This window comes from Balaenoptera acutorostrata, chromosome 8, assembly GCF_949987535.1.
Source record: "Balaenoptera acutorostrata chromosome 8, mBalAcu1.1, whole genome shotgun sequence".
Taxonomy (NCBI): domain Eukaryota; kingdom Metazoa; phylum Chordata; class Mammalia; order Artiodactyla; family Balaenopteridae; genus Balaenoptera; species Balaenoptera acutorostrata.
In genome coordinates, this window is record NC_080071.1 from 31598837 (window position 1) to 31617837 (window position 19001).

The window sequence follows — 19001 nt, forward strand, 5'->3', positions numbered from 1 at the left end:
CTTGAGCTCTGGAGCTCCCCTTACCCCTGGGAGCCCTGCAGTGATGGGGAGAGAGCTGGGGACCTGGACTGGACTTGCTCGTCCTGTCCCTTCTCTGAAGTCTCTGAACACGTTGTGTGGTAAGACTGTGGCTGCGTTGTTCTTGTGGCCTACTGTTTGCTGTATTTTTTACTGCCTTAGTGCTAATATTCTCTGGATAAACTCTAGGCATGAAAGGATGCATACCAGAAGACCCTATCATGTGGAAGATGCAGAAAAATACTGCCTTGAGGATGATTTGGTCAATCTCGAGGTTCTGGATGAGGTACTAAATATTTAGTAGACAATTTTCACCAATGACATTTGTTTCACATGAGTGGTGTGACCTTTCTGTTGTAGATGATATTCTCCTAAGGTCACTTGAAACTTTAATTGTTTGTATAGCCTTGGGGTGAAGCTCAGGAACGTTTGGTTGCTGTGACTATGATCCGGTGTTGTGTGCATTTATAGTCCCCCAAATGTCCTAAATGATGAAGAGAAAAGGATTTGGATTTTTCCCGTAAAGGCCTTTATATGGTAGGCTTAAATGAGGTACTAGATCAGCTGAAATTATTTTCTGTTTATAGAAAAGTGCACCTTAACCCTTAAATTAAGATAGTTGTTTGTTCTTCATAAAGAGGAGCTTCATTTAGGGAAATAGTGAAGCTAATATAGCTTGAATTCTAAATTTGGAAACTGTGATAATCCCCATTTAAAATATGCATGTTTAATAGAGCTGTTAATTGCACTGGAGCTGCTTCTGCTGATTCTAACTCTGGGGACCCTTAACTGCAAAGCATGAATCACTAAAGTGTGATATAAAAGTGTTCAATTCTGCATTCCCACCACATAAATTTTAAGTGTAATACTTTGAGAAATGAAGTTACGGTTTGTCTGTACTTTATTAATAGGAATGGCCTATTAAATCAAATTCTAAATAGAACATTTTGGTTGGGTGAGACATGTTTTTCATAATAACAAACAAAATCTTTGTTGCATATGTCAGAGTCTTTTAGCAAGTCCTAAGTGGGCGAATTCTTTTAGCATATTCCTAATTTTTTCTTTTTTCAAGGCAAATATCTGCATTTAGGATCATTAGGGTCCTAATGATTAGGATCCTAATCAATAGGGTATGACTTAAATGGACTATTTTAATGTTTTAGAGAAAAATATTCTTGTAAGAATACATTTGTTGTTATTTTTAGGATCTCTCCCTTGACTGGAAATAATGTTTACTCTCAGTACTATTTATCCTCTTCTTAGGATACAATTATTCATCAGTTGCAGAAGCGTTATGTGGACTTACTGATTTACACATATGTTGGAGACATCTTAATTGCCTTAAACCCCTTCCAGAATCTAAACATATACTCTCCACAGGTAAGGGATCCTTTATGAGCATGTGGCTCCTTCATGGGAAATGTGAAATCTCAAGGGAAAATGAAAAGGGAGAAGAAATGAGAACAAAATTATGTCATCCTGGGGGTGTACATACCCCAAACTGAAGATAATAATGCAACACAGATGGAATTGTTACAGTTTGGGGGTAACTTTAAGTTAATATGTAACAAAACAGCTAACCATACACCAGGCATTGGGTTACCTTGTTTATCTCTCACGAACCTGTGTGACAGGTAATATTATTAAGCCTATTTGGCAGATGAGGACATAGTGAAGTTAATGCCCTTCCACAAGCTTAGGAAGCCAGTAAGTGAAGAACTGGGATTTGAAGTCAGCTCTATAGACTCCAGAGCCTCAGCTCTACAGCCTCCCTGATGCCACAATTCCCCTAATAAGTGACGAAGCCTTGGTTTTGTGGGCAAAAGGTACTGGGACATTAGAAGAGTTCTTTAAGTTAATGTTTTTCAGTTTTCCAGACTTTATCATGGAGTGAAACGTGCCTCAAATCCCCCCCACATATTTGCATCAGCAGATGCTGCTTACCAATGCATGGTTACTTTCAACAAAGACCAGGTAAGAACTTACTGCCCTTCCCCACCAAGTCCCACACTAGGATGTGTTCTGTCCTCCTCTGCAGCTCTTAAATCTTCCTAAAAACTTTCCATTCTGGTTGCTGGTGCTGAGTCAAGGAAATAGGCAGTAAAATAGTAGCTCAGTGGAACAGGAACAGTGATAAAGCCAGAGTAGCAGGAAAATGTGAAAACGCTTTTCAAGAAATGTGAAACGTCCTTATCAAGGGCACTCATTTCCCCTGGTAAAATATAATAAGGATAATTCTAATATGAATATAAGAACATAGAGCTAACACAAACCTGATGACATGGCAATGACTGTCATAAAAATGGGATGGAGAGTGATGGACATGAAGTTCTTTCCAATGAAGGTCTCAGAAATTTCATGGTCCAGTCCTTTTTGTATGAAATACTGCACACAGGTTGATAGTGGTTCTGCACCACACTGTTTAGCTGCCTAGAAATTGTGATGAATTGGGTAAAGACTGAACAAATCTTAAACTCAGTGCTAGTTAAACACAAAGCTCACCCATACGTTTTAACTTTCTGGACCTCTGATTCACAGCAGTGGCATATCCAACCTTTGACCCTTCCTTTACTTTCAATATGTGTGTTTTCCCTTCTGTCTTTATTCTGTTTGAAATAGAAACAATCTAATGTGGTGGGAAAATTTTATGAGAGAAGCACAGTGTGTATATTTCCTGAGACCTGTGAAGTCCCAGCTTTGGATTTGCTAAGGAGCTGATTGAAATTATAATACTGCCAGTTACGAAATGGAGTACCTGGATTCACTATGTGTTAGAAACTTGGCTTCTCCACATTCTTACCTTTCCCAGAGACTTGTGAAATGTCCATAGAATTCATAGAAAGGAAGGAAATGAAGAGCGATATATGTGTTTCTCAAGTTAAAAAGTTACCCCACTGTGTTATCTTTTTTCTGATACTAAATGTGTGTCTTACCAACACCAGCCAGTTCTCCAATTCCCTGACACCAACTGGATGTCTAACAATTCAGTTGCATTCAATTCTGATACGAACTATCCGTATTTAGCACAGACCTCACAGGTTCAGGAGTCAGTCCACAAGACTGCCCCTACTTCAGACACCAGCTGCGAATGTGGTACCCAGGCTACCTACACTTCCTCCCGGCTGACTGCAAATTCAGGGATTCCCACAGCCCCCCACAGGTTTGATAATTCACTAGAACGACTCACAGAACTCAGGAAAACACTTTACTTAGGTTTACTGGGTTTTTATAAAGGATACAACTCAGGAGCAGCCAAATGGAAGAGATGCATAGGACAAGATACAGGGAGGAAAGTGGAGTAAAGCTTCCACACATTATCCTCCCAGGCCTGCGACATATTCACACCGGAAGCTCTCTGAATCTTGTTGTTCAAGAGTTTTTATGACTCAGTCAATCTCTGGCCCTTCTCTCCTCCCCAGAAGTTGGGGTGGTGGGAGTGAAATTTCCCACCCTCTAAATCATGTGTTTAGTCTCTTTAGTAACCAGCCCCCATCCTGAAGCTATCTTGGGCTCCACCTTGAACCACTTGTTGAGCAGTTAGGTTTGGTTGAAAGGGACTTGTCTGTGAATAACAAAGGATGCTCTCATCACTCTGTCATTCAGGACATTCCAAGGGTTTTAGGAGCTCAGTGCCAGGAACCAGAGACAAAGACCAAATATATGTTTTTTTATTATACCACACCCACTAATCTCCTTTATATATACATAAAGAGCTCCTAGAAACAAATGATAAAAGACCAATAATATATTTTTAAAAAAAGGCAAAATATGGACTGGTCACAAAAAAAGGAAAATATGAATGACCTTAAACTTACGAAAGGATGCCCAATCTCACTCATAATAAAAGAAGTGCAAATTAAAACTGTACCGAGATATAATGTTTTGCCTATCAGACTGGCAAAAATCCAACATAGCCAGTTGGTGAGGGTGCAGGAGAACAGACACTTTCATATACTGATACAGTCCTTAGGAAAGCAATTTGGTATTATCTATCAAACTTATAAATGTGTTTACCTTTTGGTACAACAACCCTATTTCTGGGAATTTATTCTACAAATGAACCCGCATGTAAATATAATGACCTACGTATCGGGTTATTCATTGCAGTATTGTTTGTAATAACATCGGGAAAAACTCAAGTATCCATCAACATGGGATGGGTTAAATAGACTATGGTACATCTGTATAAGGGAGCGACAAACGACTGAAAAGGTTGAGGAAGCTCTCGGTGTACTGAAATAGAAAGATTCCTAAGATATATTGCTCAGTGAAGATTTAAGGTGTACAGTGGTGGATGTTATATGAAAACCATAGCTGAACACACAGGGCGTTTACTGTGCTTTGAATTCTTCACCAACGCTTCATTTTCTGTGTTAGTGCATTGTCATCAGTGGAGAAAGTGGCTCTGGGAAGACGGAAAGCGCCCACCTGATAGTTCAGCATTTGACTTTCTTGGGAAAGGTATTGACGACCCGCTTTCTGTATCGTGGTTAGAAGACTGCGTATTTTCTAAATGATGGAAATACTGGTTTTTATTAGGGGTTATATAGAAACATTCCATCTTTATTATGTTCACCTCCTGATCGCTAGGCCTCTTAAGATGTCAGCATGTCCTCCACCTTTCACATAGTGAAGAAAATAATGCCAGCACCAATTTACTAGATTATCGGCAATTAATTTTTCATGTTTTCAATGTAATACAAACATTCAGCCATTAAGTAGTAAAAGTGGTTAAACATTAGGAGCAGGAGCAGGGAGAGCCACTAAGGTGATTAAAGGATTGGAAAATGGAACTCTCTGAACACAAGTTGAGGGAAATGGAAATTTTCAGCTTGGTGAAATGGACATCAAACGTATAGCTTTAAAAATACCCTAGCAGTTGCTTATACTCAGAATTAGTGTATTATGAGACTAAGAACAAATTTAAGAGTATTTTTTACAGATGAGGTTTATTGAATATTATAGTGAATAACTGAGAAAAGTGATGGGATCTCTCTATTTAAAATTCTTTCTAAGCTCTTCAGGCATTTTATCTGTCAAGAACTTTAAGAGAAGTGTAGCTGGTTGTAAAAACTAATGGCCTAATCTAGCCTCATCTGATGCTTATACACCTGGGGAAATGCTCATCTGAGAAAACAATGCTGGTGATTGATGCTAATTTCCCCAAATGGAGTTTTTCCCCCAGAGGATAAATGTGAGATCTGCGGGCTGGGTGGTGTGGGTGGACCTTGTGTGGCAGCTCTATTGGAGTAATGTTTCTGGAGGCTCCTCCTGACTGTTCTTGTTTGGCACAGGCAAGTAATCAGACCTTGAGAGAGAAAATTCTGCAAGTCAACTCTCTGGTGGAAGCCTTTGGAAATGCATGCACTGCCATCAATGACAATTCCAGCCGTTTTGGAAAATATCTGGAAATGATGTTTACACCAACTGGAGCTGTGATGGGGGCAAGAATCTCTGAATATCTCCTTGAAAAATCCAGAGTTATAAAACAGGCAGCGTAGGTGCACTATTTTCTCGCTCTGGCTTTGCGCTGCAGTATAGACCGGGCGGCTTTGGGAATTTTCATGGCTCCATTCACCCTTGTTCTTATCATCCCTGCCCCCCAGCCCCACCCCCAGCCTGCCCAAGAGCAAGGAATTATTTAAGCAAAGGATAAGTGGTGACTTCTAACCTAAAAGATGTTTACAAGCAGAGTAGAAAGGGCTGGGTGGGATTACGTTGGGATAGGTATGCCCGTTCCTCCTGAGTTTGTTATACCAGGTAGAATTTAACAATATGCAGTTACTTTTAAAAATCATTAGGTCCCTTAAAGTTGAGCTTGTCTATCGAAAAAAAAGCACTGAGAATATTCCACATGTTCATTTTTTCCCTAGATTGAGAGAGGAAAAAAACTTTTGTTTTAAGAAGAGCAGTATAGCAATAGTCCAATGGCATGGACTGCCCCTGGTTCAAGTGCTGGCTCTGACCTTGACTGTGTGACCTTGGGTATGTCCCCTAACCTCTCTGTGCCTCATCTGTGAAATGGAGATGCTACTAGAGCCTACCTCATGGGTTTGTTGTGAAAATCAGTGAGCTTGTTTATATAAAATGACTTTAAAAAGTATGTGGGTTGGTATATGTGATCAGAGAGTTAGCCACTGTTATTACTGTTGCAGGACACCAGACTTCATCAGGGGCATGGCTCCCTTCATGCATTAATCAGAAATTATCTGTTGAATTCCTGCTGTGTGCCAGTGCTGTGCTCTCCGTTGGAGTTGCAAGAGTGAACAAAATAGACAAGGTCCCAGTGTTCATGGGGCTTGGAGTGGATAGGGGGTGGAAGAGGGGTGGGTGGCCAGGGACAGGGGTGAGGGGGTGGCAGGGGAATCACAGGCATTAAGCACAAAAAACCATAAATGCAGACCAAGTGTGTTAAGTACCAGGAAGCAAAGTAAGGTGCTCTGAATGTAAAACAGGAGAAAGGGCAATGACCTAGTCCAGGAAGAGAGGGCTCCCTGTGTAAGAGATGTTGAATCTGAGGATCACTAGGAGTGAGCCAACGAGATGAGATGGGGACAGGAGTGGGGAGGAGGGAGAGAGGAGCAAAGACAAGACTGAGGCCAGATCATGCAGGGCTTGGGAACCAGGCTGAGGAACCTTATTATAAAGGCAATTCTTCTGAACCTTATTCTAAAGGTAATAGGAAGCCATTTAACATTTTCAAGAAGGGGAGTCTCAAAAACCAACTTGCATTTTGATGTGATGAAATAATGGCTCTGGCTTCAGTGTGGCAAATGGAGTGGAGGAGATGCAAGAAGTACAGTTGTGACATTGAGACCACTAGGAGGCTGGTTTCAAATCCATGTGAGAGGGAATGTTAGCCTGCGCTGAGGTGGTAGCGGTGGAGATGGGGAGGCAGGGGAGCCGATGCATCTGAGAGATACTGTGCAAGTAGAACCCACAGGACTTGTTTTAGGTTCAGAACCCCAGCATCTTCTTTTATCATATACCTGCAGTTTCCTCACAAAATAGGGACTGACATGAAAATTAAACAAATGTACAGAAGGCTAGAGTCAGTCATTTTAGCTTCCCTGTGGTGTCTTGATTAATTTTTATGAGGTCCCTACTTGTTTCTTCCCAAATTAGGTTGATTTTAAAGTTTAGGGAGCTACCTCTGAGAGAATGGAAATTACAGTTTTCTGTGTTCAAATGTAAAGTGGTCTTTTATAAGGAAAATGTGAGGAGGGTTCCAGTCACAGCTGTGTCACTTATTAATATAAGTATCCTTATACCTTACTTTCCTCATATGCAAAAAGGGCATGATAAAGCCAACCTCACAGGGCTGTTATGAGAATTAAATGAGATGATATGTGATTTTTACCAAATATAGAATCTGAAACATAATTGGTACCTAATAAACCATAACTTATTATTAAATTTAGTCAATATGATAGCACTAATGGATAAAATAGACTGAAGACATCGGATGAGGACAAGATGGGACCTGTGCGAGTTCTGTTTGTCTGACCTTTCTGGTTCTGTCCTCCTCCAGCACATAGTAGGATTCTCCTTCTTGGAACCCTGTGGCTGGATATGGTCATAGGACTAGTTCTGGCAAATGAGCGTTTAATGGAAAGACCCTCCAGAGTGCTGGCAAAGTGCAAGATGGTGGCCGCTCCATCAGCCCGGGCCCAGTGACCCTGATGAGCAGCCCCCCCACCCCCTGCACCGTGACCCTCAGTAGACAAGTGCTCTGAGCAAGAAGTAAGACTTTGTTGAGCTAAGCCACTAAGATCTTGGGATGTTTGTTACTGCAACAACAGATGGATGTCGGTAGGCAAAGCTTGGAGGAATTGAGTACTGGAAGTATCTGCAAAAATCTGTAGGAAGGTAGGACCATGATGGGTCAGCCAATGCGCACGCTTTTACCAGAGGCTGAAGAACAAATGGCATCCATGCGGGGCATACCGGTTCATGAAGCCCTGTGAAGGCCTTCCCGTCTCAGTGAATGGTGCCACCGTCACCAGATACTCAAGGTAGAAAACTGGGAGGCAGCCTGCAGGTCCCTTTCCCTCACCACCCTCACTCATTCTATCCGGACAGTCTTTTAGTTGTTTTTCCAAAACGTATCTTTAAGCTTACCCTTGTTCTCCATCATCCCTGCCATTACCCTGTCCAAGTCACTCACTGTCTCACCACATCCTCCTAATCGGTCTCCTTGCATCCATCTTAACTTCTTACAGTCTAGTCACACACTTACCGTTTAAAACACTTCAAAGAATTCTAATTGCATAATCAACAGAATCCTCATTCTGGCCTGACAAGGCCTTGTGTGGGCTGACCCTGCCCGCCTGCCCACCCGCTTCTCACCAGCATTCTTTTGTTCTACATGGGTATCACGCTCAGAGCCTTTTCGTGTACGCTGCACGCTCTCTTCGGAGCGCTTTCCCCCTTCTCTCTGTAGCTCCCTCCAGTCCCTTCTCATGCGTCCAAGTTTGATTTTAGTGTTATTTCCTTCCAGAGTCCTTCCCTTGACTTGACACAAGTGGCCCTCATCCCCCAGCGTTGTTCATCTCAGTCCCTTGTTTGTTTCTTTCAAAGCCCTCATCACCAGTTTCCCCATTGATTCATCTGACTCCATCGCTAGAAGGAAGCTCCAGAGGGCATGAATCCTCTGAGCCCTGTATCCCTGGCACCCAGTGCAGTGCCTGCCATGCTTGGCACTCAATAAGCTTATTAGTTGAGTGAACAAATGGGTGAGAAATGGTAAGTAGAGACATCTAGAACACAGGGCAGAGCTAAGAATGTATCAGAAGAGCTTGGACAGGATAAACAACCAGAGGAAGACTAGGATATCCAGGAGATGCTGAAGAAAAGCGTGGGGCCCTTGTCACAGACAGGGACAAGGAGTAGAGGAAGACAAGATTTCTTCCACAGAGCTACGTTGGCCAAGGTGAGGATTTGAGAACATCCTGGGGCATCAACAGAAGAGAATGACCTCCTCCAAAGGAGAGAAAGGGATGTAGAGCAGGGCTTTTCAAACTTATCTTTGCTGAAAGACTAGCTTTTTCAAAAAATATTGGGTTGGCCCAAAATTTTGTTTGAGTTTTCCTTAAGATGTTACGGAAAAATCCGAACGAACTTTTGGGCCAACCCGATGGTAATTCACAATCTATTGTGAACCAATACTTTTGTAAAATGAAATTGAAATGTATTATCAGAAAAATTATCATACTCTTAGATGTCATAGCAATATCACTTGCTATAAAATGTCTAGACATAGACTATCTAGTTCCTTGTCTTATCATAAGCTGACAGTAATCCACAGACCACGCTGAGAGCAGCACACATCCGAAAGAACCCTGGCCAGGGTGGCCTAAAAGAGGGTGCATAGCAGGAGACCAGGGGACGGATGCATGCCATTTTGAATCATATTTGAAAGAATACAAGTTTGAGAGAGTAGTCACCTCTGTTCTGCAACCAATTCCCCTCCCTAACTTGCTGTACACCTGGCTAGCTGCTTCCTGTCTTGGGCTTCAGTAAAGTAGGGAGTTTGGCTGATCTCTCTAAGCTGGACATCACTGTCTCTGAAGTAACATGGGCTACAATCAGAAGACGAGTGGCACAGACGCGTAGTCATTTGTTCTGGAAAGATCTCTAAACATATGTAACCTGAGCTGTTACCTATAAATGTTCCATTCTCTAAAACCTCCTTCTGCATATAGTAAACATAAGTGTGTTTAATAGTGTGACATTGTGGCAATTACTATACTAATCCTATCACTATTGCTATTCTGTAATTGGGAAGTAGCATATTTAATTGCCTGTAAATGCAAATTTGCTACAGAATAATATTTTGCACAGAAAGGAAACTATATAAATTACTTGGAGTGGGGAAGCCCTGAATATGTTGTTAGTAATGTCCCTTTCCTTTTTTTTTTTTCCAGGGGAGAGAAAAATTTTCACATATTTTACTATATTTATGCTGGCCTTTACCACCAAAAGAAACTTTCTGAGTTCAGACTTCCTGAGGAAAAGCCTCCTAGGTAAGTGTCAGGGGTTTTAGTTGTTAATTTTTAATGAATATACAATTAGCAATGGACAAAACTTGAAAATAGAGCTGTTCTCCTAACTGGACACTCAGTCCCTTTAGCTGAAATGCCCACATGAGATGGCAGGAACTACATCTCCCTTTGCATTTTCTAGAAAGTTCAAAAACTCAATTGCAGCCATTTTACTCAGCATGTGCAGCATTATTTTATCACTGTAAGGAAATGCCCTTGCAAAGAAGGAGCCCAGTGATGCCCTGGTATTTGGGGTGCCATTTCCAAGTCAGTGCTCATTCTGTTTGGTCATACTCTCTGTAGGTACATAGCTGATGAAACCGGAAGGGTGATGCACGACATAACTTCCAAGGAGTCTTACAGAAGACAGTTTGAAGCAATTCAGCATTGCTTCAGGATTATAGGGTTCACTGACAAGGTGAGTGATTGTCAGCAGAGAAAGAATCTCAAGTGTTAATATTCTTGGGTGAATGTGAGTGAAGATGTGAATGTTCTAACTTGGGGCTGGACACTTGCTTTTCAAATGCCATGCTGGTCATGTTATAAGGTCTTGCTACTCGAAAGTGTGATGCGCGGATGAGAAACATTGTCATGACACAAGACTTGTTAGAAACGCAGACTCTCAGATCCAATTAAGAACAGCAGAATCAGAATCTCCATTTTAATAAGATGCGAGGCGAACATTAAAATATAAGTACCCCTGTAAGTGCCACGTGCCTGTGAATTGTTGTCACTGTCATCAGTTCACGCCAGCTGTGATAACAAACCCCTAGACAGTGCTGCCCTTTTCTGAGTTGGGGTTGTTCCAGCCATTAGAGTGAATTGTGTCATAGGAGTATAGGAATATGTAGGTTACCCCCAAGCCACAGGAGTATATTTATGCAAGTAGTTCCTTGCGCCCCCAAACAAATTAATTTAAACCTTTTCAACTTTCTTGCAGTCACTTCCTTCTCCGTAGTTCCTTGTACCCCCAAACAAATTAATTTAAACCTTTTCAACTTTCTTGCAGTCACTTGCTTCTCCGTAGTTCCTTGTACCCCCAAACAAATTAATTTAAACCTTTTCAACTTTCTTGCAGTCACTTGCTTCTCCGTAGTTCCTTGTACCCCCAAACAAATTAATTTAAACCTTTTCAACTTTCTTGCAGTCACTTGCTTCTCCGTGGCACGCAGTTGCACATTATTAGCCATAGCTCTAAGTACTGAACTACCCTTATCATACTAGATACAGGCTGTCTCTATTAAATGTATGCCAGAGGTGACAGAAAATATTTATTACCCTAGGCTCAAATATTACTCTGTGGTACATTTATGTCATAGTGTCTGGGCTTCTTGCCATCAATTTTGTAAAATATACAGATTCTTTTGCTTTTCCAACAAAGGAGGTGAATGATTAGGAGGTAAGTGAGAGTGTTTAAATCTTCAGGGATTAGATTACAAGACACTTGAGTTACCCTGGGACAACCACTCTGGATAAAGGATTGCTTTTGTAATCTATTGAGTTTGGCCAGCCCTTTCCTCCCCAGCATGGTTGATTTTAGTCATAAAAATACTTTTCTTCTTTCTAGCCAGCTGTTAATTTTCTCTGTCAGCCTCCCACAGACTTTAAACTGACAGACAGTGGAAAATCCCAAAAGTCAGATACAAATAGAAATATATTTCCCTTGGCTCCTTAGAGGAGAGCAACTAAACAGGTTCCAGCATTGTTAAAGGACCTTTGTGGTTATTAATTTATAGAGCTGGTTGTTATCAAAGGTGCATCACCAGAAAAGTCAAAGTTCAGTGGAGATGGCAGTAGAGCCATTTAAAGTCACCTGGGTCATGCCAAAGTGTTTAGGGACATACTTTCTTGAAAGGGTACAGGAACAGTAGAGAAGTCAGTCATAGGGTTAATAATATTTTGCATTCCATAAGTACAATGATGGTTGCAGAATACTGTGGAGAGATTGGTACTAGCTCTAAAGGAAAGGCTATAATATCAGCCCTGTCCAGTGATAGAAATGTGCTGCAAATAATAATAAAACAGATGCTGTTTTAAGATAACAAAATTAAAAATGTTAAGTATGTATCCTTGAAGTAAGCCATCCCTAACCCCTATGGGAAAAAAAGTCTAGTAGAAATGAATGAATGGCTGCATAAATAGATATGAAAATAAAGAAACATAAAAGATGGTAAACATTTTTAATTTGTGCCTGGTCTGGACTGTTAAATGAATAACCAGACTGGAATTATATGTATATGTGTAAATATTCACCATGTCCACTGTTAATTCATACTGGAAATAAACACAATTTATGTCAGTTAGCAGCCCTGGAAATGGAAGGAAGAGTCTAGATCTTATCTTTCTTATCCTTAATTCTTTGGTTATATCTCCGTCTGTATCTCTATAGACAAATCATTTTGCTGAATCGACTCAGTTTGCTTTATGTTTGTAAACTCAAAGTAGTTTGACTAAATTCAGAAAGATTCAGTTGACTGTAGTCAGGCAGTAGATGCTAAATAGCTGATGTAACAGAATTTCTCTTAAGTTTTTCTGAGGGACATTTCTAGACAGAGCTTGAATGAGCTGGTCAATTTAATAAAAATTATGGATGGTCCGTATCCTTTCTTATAATGTCACTAATTCGGATGCCCTTCAGTTTTTCCCAAACCCTTAGAGCTCCTGGACTCAGGAGCATGAATTAAATTCTGGAACACCAGCCAAAAGTATCTGAAAGAACCATTGACCCTATGTTTATTGTAAAGAAACTTCACTGGTGGAAGGAATCTTCCAATAACAATGAAGTTCCTCATGGGGGCGGGGGTCATACTTAAAACCCTATGATAAAGATCAGTGCTTTTCTACTCTTAGTTTGTTTGTTTGGGTTTTTGTTTGTTTTTTCCTTAACATCTTTATTGGAGTATAATTGCTTTACAATGTTGTGTTAGTTTCTGCTGTATAACAAAGTGAATCAGCTATACGTATACATATATCCTCATATCCCCTCCCTCTTGCATCTCCCTCCCACCCTCCCTATTCCATCTACTCTTATTTTTGGATTAAACTATACTATTTTTGTTTAATATTATGCTTGTCTTGCTGGTATATGAATGATCATAACATATTAAATAAATTGAGTTTTAGGTATGTTTATGTTTAATACTACATGAAGAGTTTTTGGCAGGTTATCTGTGATGGTCAAGATTGGACATTTACTGCAGATCACTTGATGAAGAGGTTAGGGGGATGGCTTTGCGATTAGGGCAAATTTTTTTCCTTTTCTTCAAAACAGATTATGAATTGGGAGAGTACTGCTGAGGATAGACTGAGGGTTATATGTTAAAATGTTAATTGGGGGTGTTGAGGATTTCAAGTGTCTTAAAGACAATAGGACTTACCATTGACTTTAAAAAAAAAAACCTTTATTGATGTATGATTGACATGCCAAAAAAATTTTTTTAAACCAACTACTGACTTGCAAGTTACAAATGTTGTGAGCCTCTGAAAAGGGAACTGAGTAAAGGCATTGGAATAGAGCCTGTAAGGGAGAAGGCCCTTCAGCTGGGCCTAATGCAGTGCTTTGGGCAAAACTGGTGAAAAACTCAAGACATTACAAAAGAAGCACGGTAAAGAGAGACTGAGAGGGCAAGTAAATTCCTAGGGAGAAACCAGAGACACAACTGCTGTGAGATGCCCATGAACCCAGCCAGAGGTAATTTGCTTAAATCAGCTCCAGGCTAACAGAGAAAACCAGGATTCTTCTCAACTTTCCACTTAGCCTCAACTCTATGGAGAGAATACCTATCTCAGTGAAAGAAGTATCTTCTGAGAAAAAGAGAGAAGAAGCCAAGACCATACATCCTGCGTGGGGCCTTGGTGGAGAAATGCTTCCCCACTTTTGCTGATTGGTGGTGAAACTGAATTCACACTCATCAACAGTGAACTGGGAAACCTAATTGGAGGAGTTGTTAGTCTTCTTAATGAATTTTCCTGTCCTGAGTGAAGTGATTCCATTTTATCATATAGAAAGTTGGAAATTGGTAAGAAATAAAAAGAGAGCAGCTTAGCAAGATTCTACAGGAAAGGCAGGGTTACCAGGAAAGGCTTCATAGCTGGCTATGAGGCAAGAGAAAATGAGCAAGGTAAGGAAGGTGAAAAATCCTTCCCAGGCTGGCTATGTGGGGAAGAGAAGAGACATTGGATTAAGTATTAGGGAGTGAGGAATAATCCCACAGATGGACATACTACTGATTGAACTCTACCCTTATATGAATAATGTTTTGACCTGAACACAGGAGTGGATGTAGGTTCCTACGCCAGAAAGGAAGAACTAATTAGCCCAAGAATGGGACTAAAGAGTCAAGTGGAATAGCCTGGAAATGGAGCAGGGGAGCACGGTAAGGTGAATACCTCCATAATGAGGTGATGAGCGTTGGTCACGCCTTCTGGAGTTCCCTTCTCTGAACCAAGGAAGGAGACCCAATCTGCTGTTAACTTCAGTCTTTTGCACAGTGCTTGAACCCCAAAATTTTTGCTGAAGGCTATAGGTAGTTCTCCTCTTTGAAAGAGGAAATCTGAGCATTATGCTGAAAAGAATACTGTCAAAGACACAAAAGGTGAGGGTGTGGTCTTTGACTGTCATTTCCTTTGGGGATGGTCATCCCAGTGGTGAAATGCCTGGAAGCCTTATTTTGGGAGGTTTCATAGCTTGTATAGTTATACATGGTGTGTGTGTGTGTATGTTTTAATTAGAAGAAATACTTTTTTCCCTAAGTATATTGAGAGTTTTAGATAAGCTCTTTTTTTTAATGCATTCTTTTTTTTTTTATTAATTTATTTATTTTTGGCTGTGTTGGGTGTTCGTTGCTATGTGCGGGCTTTCTCTAGTTCCGGCGAGCGGGGGCTACACTTCGTTGTGGTGCACGGGCTTCTCTTGTTGTGGAGCACGCGCTCTAGGCACGTGGGCTTCAGTAGTTGTGGCTCACAGGCTCTAGAGCGCAGGCTCAGTAGTTGTGGTGCATGGGCTTAGTTGCTCCGCGGCATGTGGGATCTTCCCAGACCAGGGCCCAAACCTGTGTCCCCTTAATTGGCAGACGGATACTTAACCACTGCGCCACCTGGGAAGCCCTAGATAAGCTCTTGAGATAACTGTGTATCGAAATGACAGATATAGAACTCACTGCTGTGGAGTCTCTGTTTTACTGTCTGGGATCTGCTTCTGTGGGGAGTTGCTGGATGCATTCTGTAAGCCTCACACTGTGTTGATCAAGGTAATGAGGTGCTGTCATGTTAAATCCATGCTAGTCCCAGAAAACCTGTTTGGTAGGTGTTCTCCTTAGCCACTTTTAAGTTGTGTGATTAAAACAGTGATTCTTGAAGTCAGGAACATGACATCTTGCCTTTGATTTAGGAGTTTGAAGAACAGTATTTTTCTATAGTGGAAGCCCAGTTTAAAATTCTCATTTGTCTTTGTAGCATTGTCATGTATCCAGCAGATGTCACTGTTACAGTCCGTGTTCAGCTTTTTGGCTTTACTGAGCATTGTTTGCAGGAAGGCTCGATTTGGGGGCAATGCTTTATCAATGGTCTAAGGGCAGTTCCTATTAGTTTGCTGCTATGTATAGTACTAAATCAAGTTCCCTGCCCAAGTATTTTTTGTGGAAGTACTTTTCTCTATCTATAAGCATAATACACAGAAATTTCCTGGCTATATATTTCATTTCTCACCTGCAGGAAATGCAAATATTTAAATAAATAATTGTACTTTCTTTCTTTCTTTCTTTATTTTATCATTAATGATACTTATGTATTCCACTTTCAGTATAAAAGAGGACTTAGAGCAGCTGAACTGTTTTTACCCACATCACTTCTGTTTTTACCAAATGTGTGGAGTTTTCTTCCCCACGGCAACCAATTCTCCTACAATTCAATTCAGTTCTGACACTGTCTAACCTTGAGTTAGCTTCTGATTGCACAAGTTAGGGGCTTTGTCCCACAAGACTGCCCCCACTTCAGGTACCAGTTGCAATTCCCATGTTCTCTTATTTCTGATGGACTGGCTATAAATTGGGAGTTCCCAAGACCTCCCCCTCCTCAGGTTCAATAATTTGATAGAAGGACTCACAGAACTCAGGAAAATGGTTTACTTACTATTACTGGTTTATTATAAAGGATACAACTCAGGAACAGACAAATGGAAGAGATGCATAGGGCAAAGTATTGGGAGAGGGGACACCACCTCCTTTTACCACCTTCCTGTGTTTGCCAACCCGGAAGTGCTCCAAGCCTCATCAATTAGGGATTTTAGTGGAGGCTCCATTACATACGCATGACTGATCAAGCCATTGCCTACTGATGATTAACTCCATCTCCAGCCAGTATCCCCTCCTTGAGGTGCAGGCTTCCACTAAAAGTTCCAACCCTTGAATCACTTCGTTGGTGCCTCTGGCAACCAGCCCTTCCCCCACCTATCCTCCAAGAGTCACCTCATTAGCACAGACTCAAGTGTGGTTGAAAGGGGCTTATCGTGAATAACAAAGAACACCCTTCTCACCCCTATCACTCAGAAAATTCCTGGAGTTTTAGAAACTCTTGTGCCAGAAATGGGTATGAAGACCAAATATATATTGGGCTGGCCGAAAAGTTCATAAACCCGAATGAACTTTTTGGCCAACCCAATATTATTATATTAAAACACCACAGATCGTGTCTAGTGAGTCTTTCAAAAGATTTTCTGACCTCATTCATGACTATATACTCCATAATTTAACTTCGAATGTTCTAGTGAAACATCAGTGAATGCCCTGCCAACTGTTTCATAAAAGCTATATTCAAAAGAGGTTAAGGAAACATATCCACTCTTGTTTTGAAGAAAGAACCATACCTGAATTTGGGAGCTGGTATTAGTTAGGGTGAAAGGCTAAAAGTGGCTGAAAGAACAAAGGAGATCAGTTCTCTCTAATGTAAGCATTCCAAGGCAAGAGTTTCAGGTTGTACAACATCTCTGTTCCATCAGGTCATTGGTCTCAGGCATCCTAATCAGTGGTATGGTTGAGGCTGGGTTGCTGGGAGTTCCATCCAGCAATAACGGCAAAAATGCTTGGAGGAGGCATGCTCCATTCTGTAAGGCGGGCCTGGAAATGGCCCACATTGTTCTGCTTGCTCCTTTCTTAAGAATTTAGTTACATGGCCTAACTGCAAGGGAGGCTTGGAAAATTTTTTGTGTGCCCAGGAGAAGGGGGAGGATGGACATTGGTGGGCAACTAGCAGTTTGCACCACAGCACTAGTGATTTAATTGACTGGCAGTGACCAAACATGGTTCTTGATGTCCTTTTCAGGAGGTGCACTCAGTGTACAGAATTTTGGCTGGGATTTTGAATATTGGAAACATTGAGTTTGCAGCTATTTCCTCTCAACATCAAACTGATAAAAGTGAGGTGCCCAATGCAGAAGCCTTGGAAAATGGTAATTATTTGACGCCTGTGCACTGTGTAGCTGAAGTACACGTTTCTTTTACTTTCGGAGTTTTTCAAGACTGAAATACGGTGTTTTGTTGCTGGTCGTTCAACTGGCTCTGGGCGTTTTCACTAACCAGTATTTCCCAGAGGCTGTCTTGTAGAACATCAGTGTTCTTTTCATAAGTGGCAAATAGATGTTCTTCAGAAAAGAATTCCATGCCAGGTAACTCTGCGCAGTGATTCTCACCAGTGTCTGCTTTTGAAAATCATCTACAAATTTTTGAAAAAAATAGGAGAGGTTGGACCTCACTCTAAATTCACTGAATCAGCATCTGCAGGGGACAAAGCTGGCACCTATTTATTTTTAAAGTTCCACAGGTAATAATAGTGGCACAAGGAATAAGAATCCTGAGTTAGAAAAAAACGGATTTAAATAAACACCTTTTGTGTTAAACTGTAGCACTTTTTGTGGTCTTTAATATACTAATGTGCTTCGTGATTCTCTAAGAGCAGACTATACTCTCCAGCAACTGCTCCAACTTATTTGACCAAAGACCACCTCCTTCCGCATTTTCTTCATCTAACATGTGTGAAGAGCTTTCAGAACAGTTTGGGAGGTATTGCCCCAGTCTGGGTGCTTCTTGGGGTTAAGGAGCCGGCTTGTTTATCCTTGGCCCTGAAGTGCTGAGGATGAGCCTGGCATGTAGCTGGTGCTGAGTAAATACTGGCTAGATGAATGGATGGATGGGTGGATGGATAGATGGATGTCTGCATTCTCCGGCATCATCCTTACCCTCTCTTCTAGCTGCCTCGGTTCTCTGTATCAGCCCTGAAGAGCTCCAGGAGGCCCTCACCTCACACTGCGTGGTCACCCGGGGTGAGACCATCATCCGTGCCAACACCGTCGACAGGGCCTCGGATGTCCGAGATGCCATGTCCAAAGCCCTGTATGGGAGGCTTTTCAGCTGGATCGTAAATCGCATCAATACACTCCTCCAGCCAGACAAAAACTTACGGCAAGTTCCCCCGGAGAGCAGAGGCCTTGGGGAGAGTTGTCATTGACCCCAGTGTCTCTTAGAGATTGCAAGAGGAGGCATTTGGTTCTCTCTTGAGTTTTCTTTAGTGAAGATCTCAGGCCATCTCCTTTAAAAGATGCAGTGTTTATACCCAAGAGGCTCATGATTGACGGAACCATTACAGTGCAGTGTTTAAGAGAACAGTCTTGGCTGGGAGCTGGGAAAACTGGGTTTGCATCCAAGCTTCACAGCTTCATCAGTGCATGTTCTAGGTCGTAGTTTTCTCATCTGTAAAATGAGTATAATATCCTCATCATAGTGTTGCTTTTAGAATCAACTGAGACATTTCGTGAAAAGTGTTTAAAGCACAGTATCTCACAGTATTATTACTACTACAGCTTTTTCTTTGCTAAGCATTAGTGGTTTCTAGATTGTGGAAGAATTGACAACATCAAACTCTAGAGTCTTCTTCCAACTAAGCTTTGTG

At 41.3% G+C, this 19001-nt stretch overlaps 1 protein-coding gene across 1 annotated transcript in view; it reads left to right on the top strand.

The window, feature by feature from the left end:
- The first annotated feature begins 217 nt into the window (after positions 1–217).
- MYO3B (myosin IIIB) overlaps positions 218–19001 on the top strand; it is a 108807-nt gene continuing 90023 nt past the window's right edge. The window contains exons 1-7 of the mRNA XM_057550943.1: positions 218–304; positions 1282–1398; positions 4396–4479; positions 5313–5515; positions 10365–10479; positions 17379–17505; positions 18304–18514. Coding sequence (XP_057406926.1) covers positions 218–304; positions 1282–1398; positions 4396–4479; positions 5313–5515; positions 10365–10479; positions 17379–17505; positions 18304–18514 — 944 coding nt within the window. The remainder of the gene's footprint in view (positions 305–1281; positions 1399–4395; positions 4480–5312; positions 5516–10364; positions 10480–17378; positions 17506–18303; positions 18515–19001) is intronic.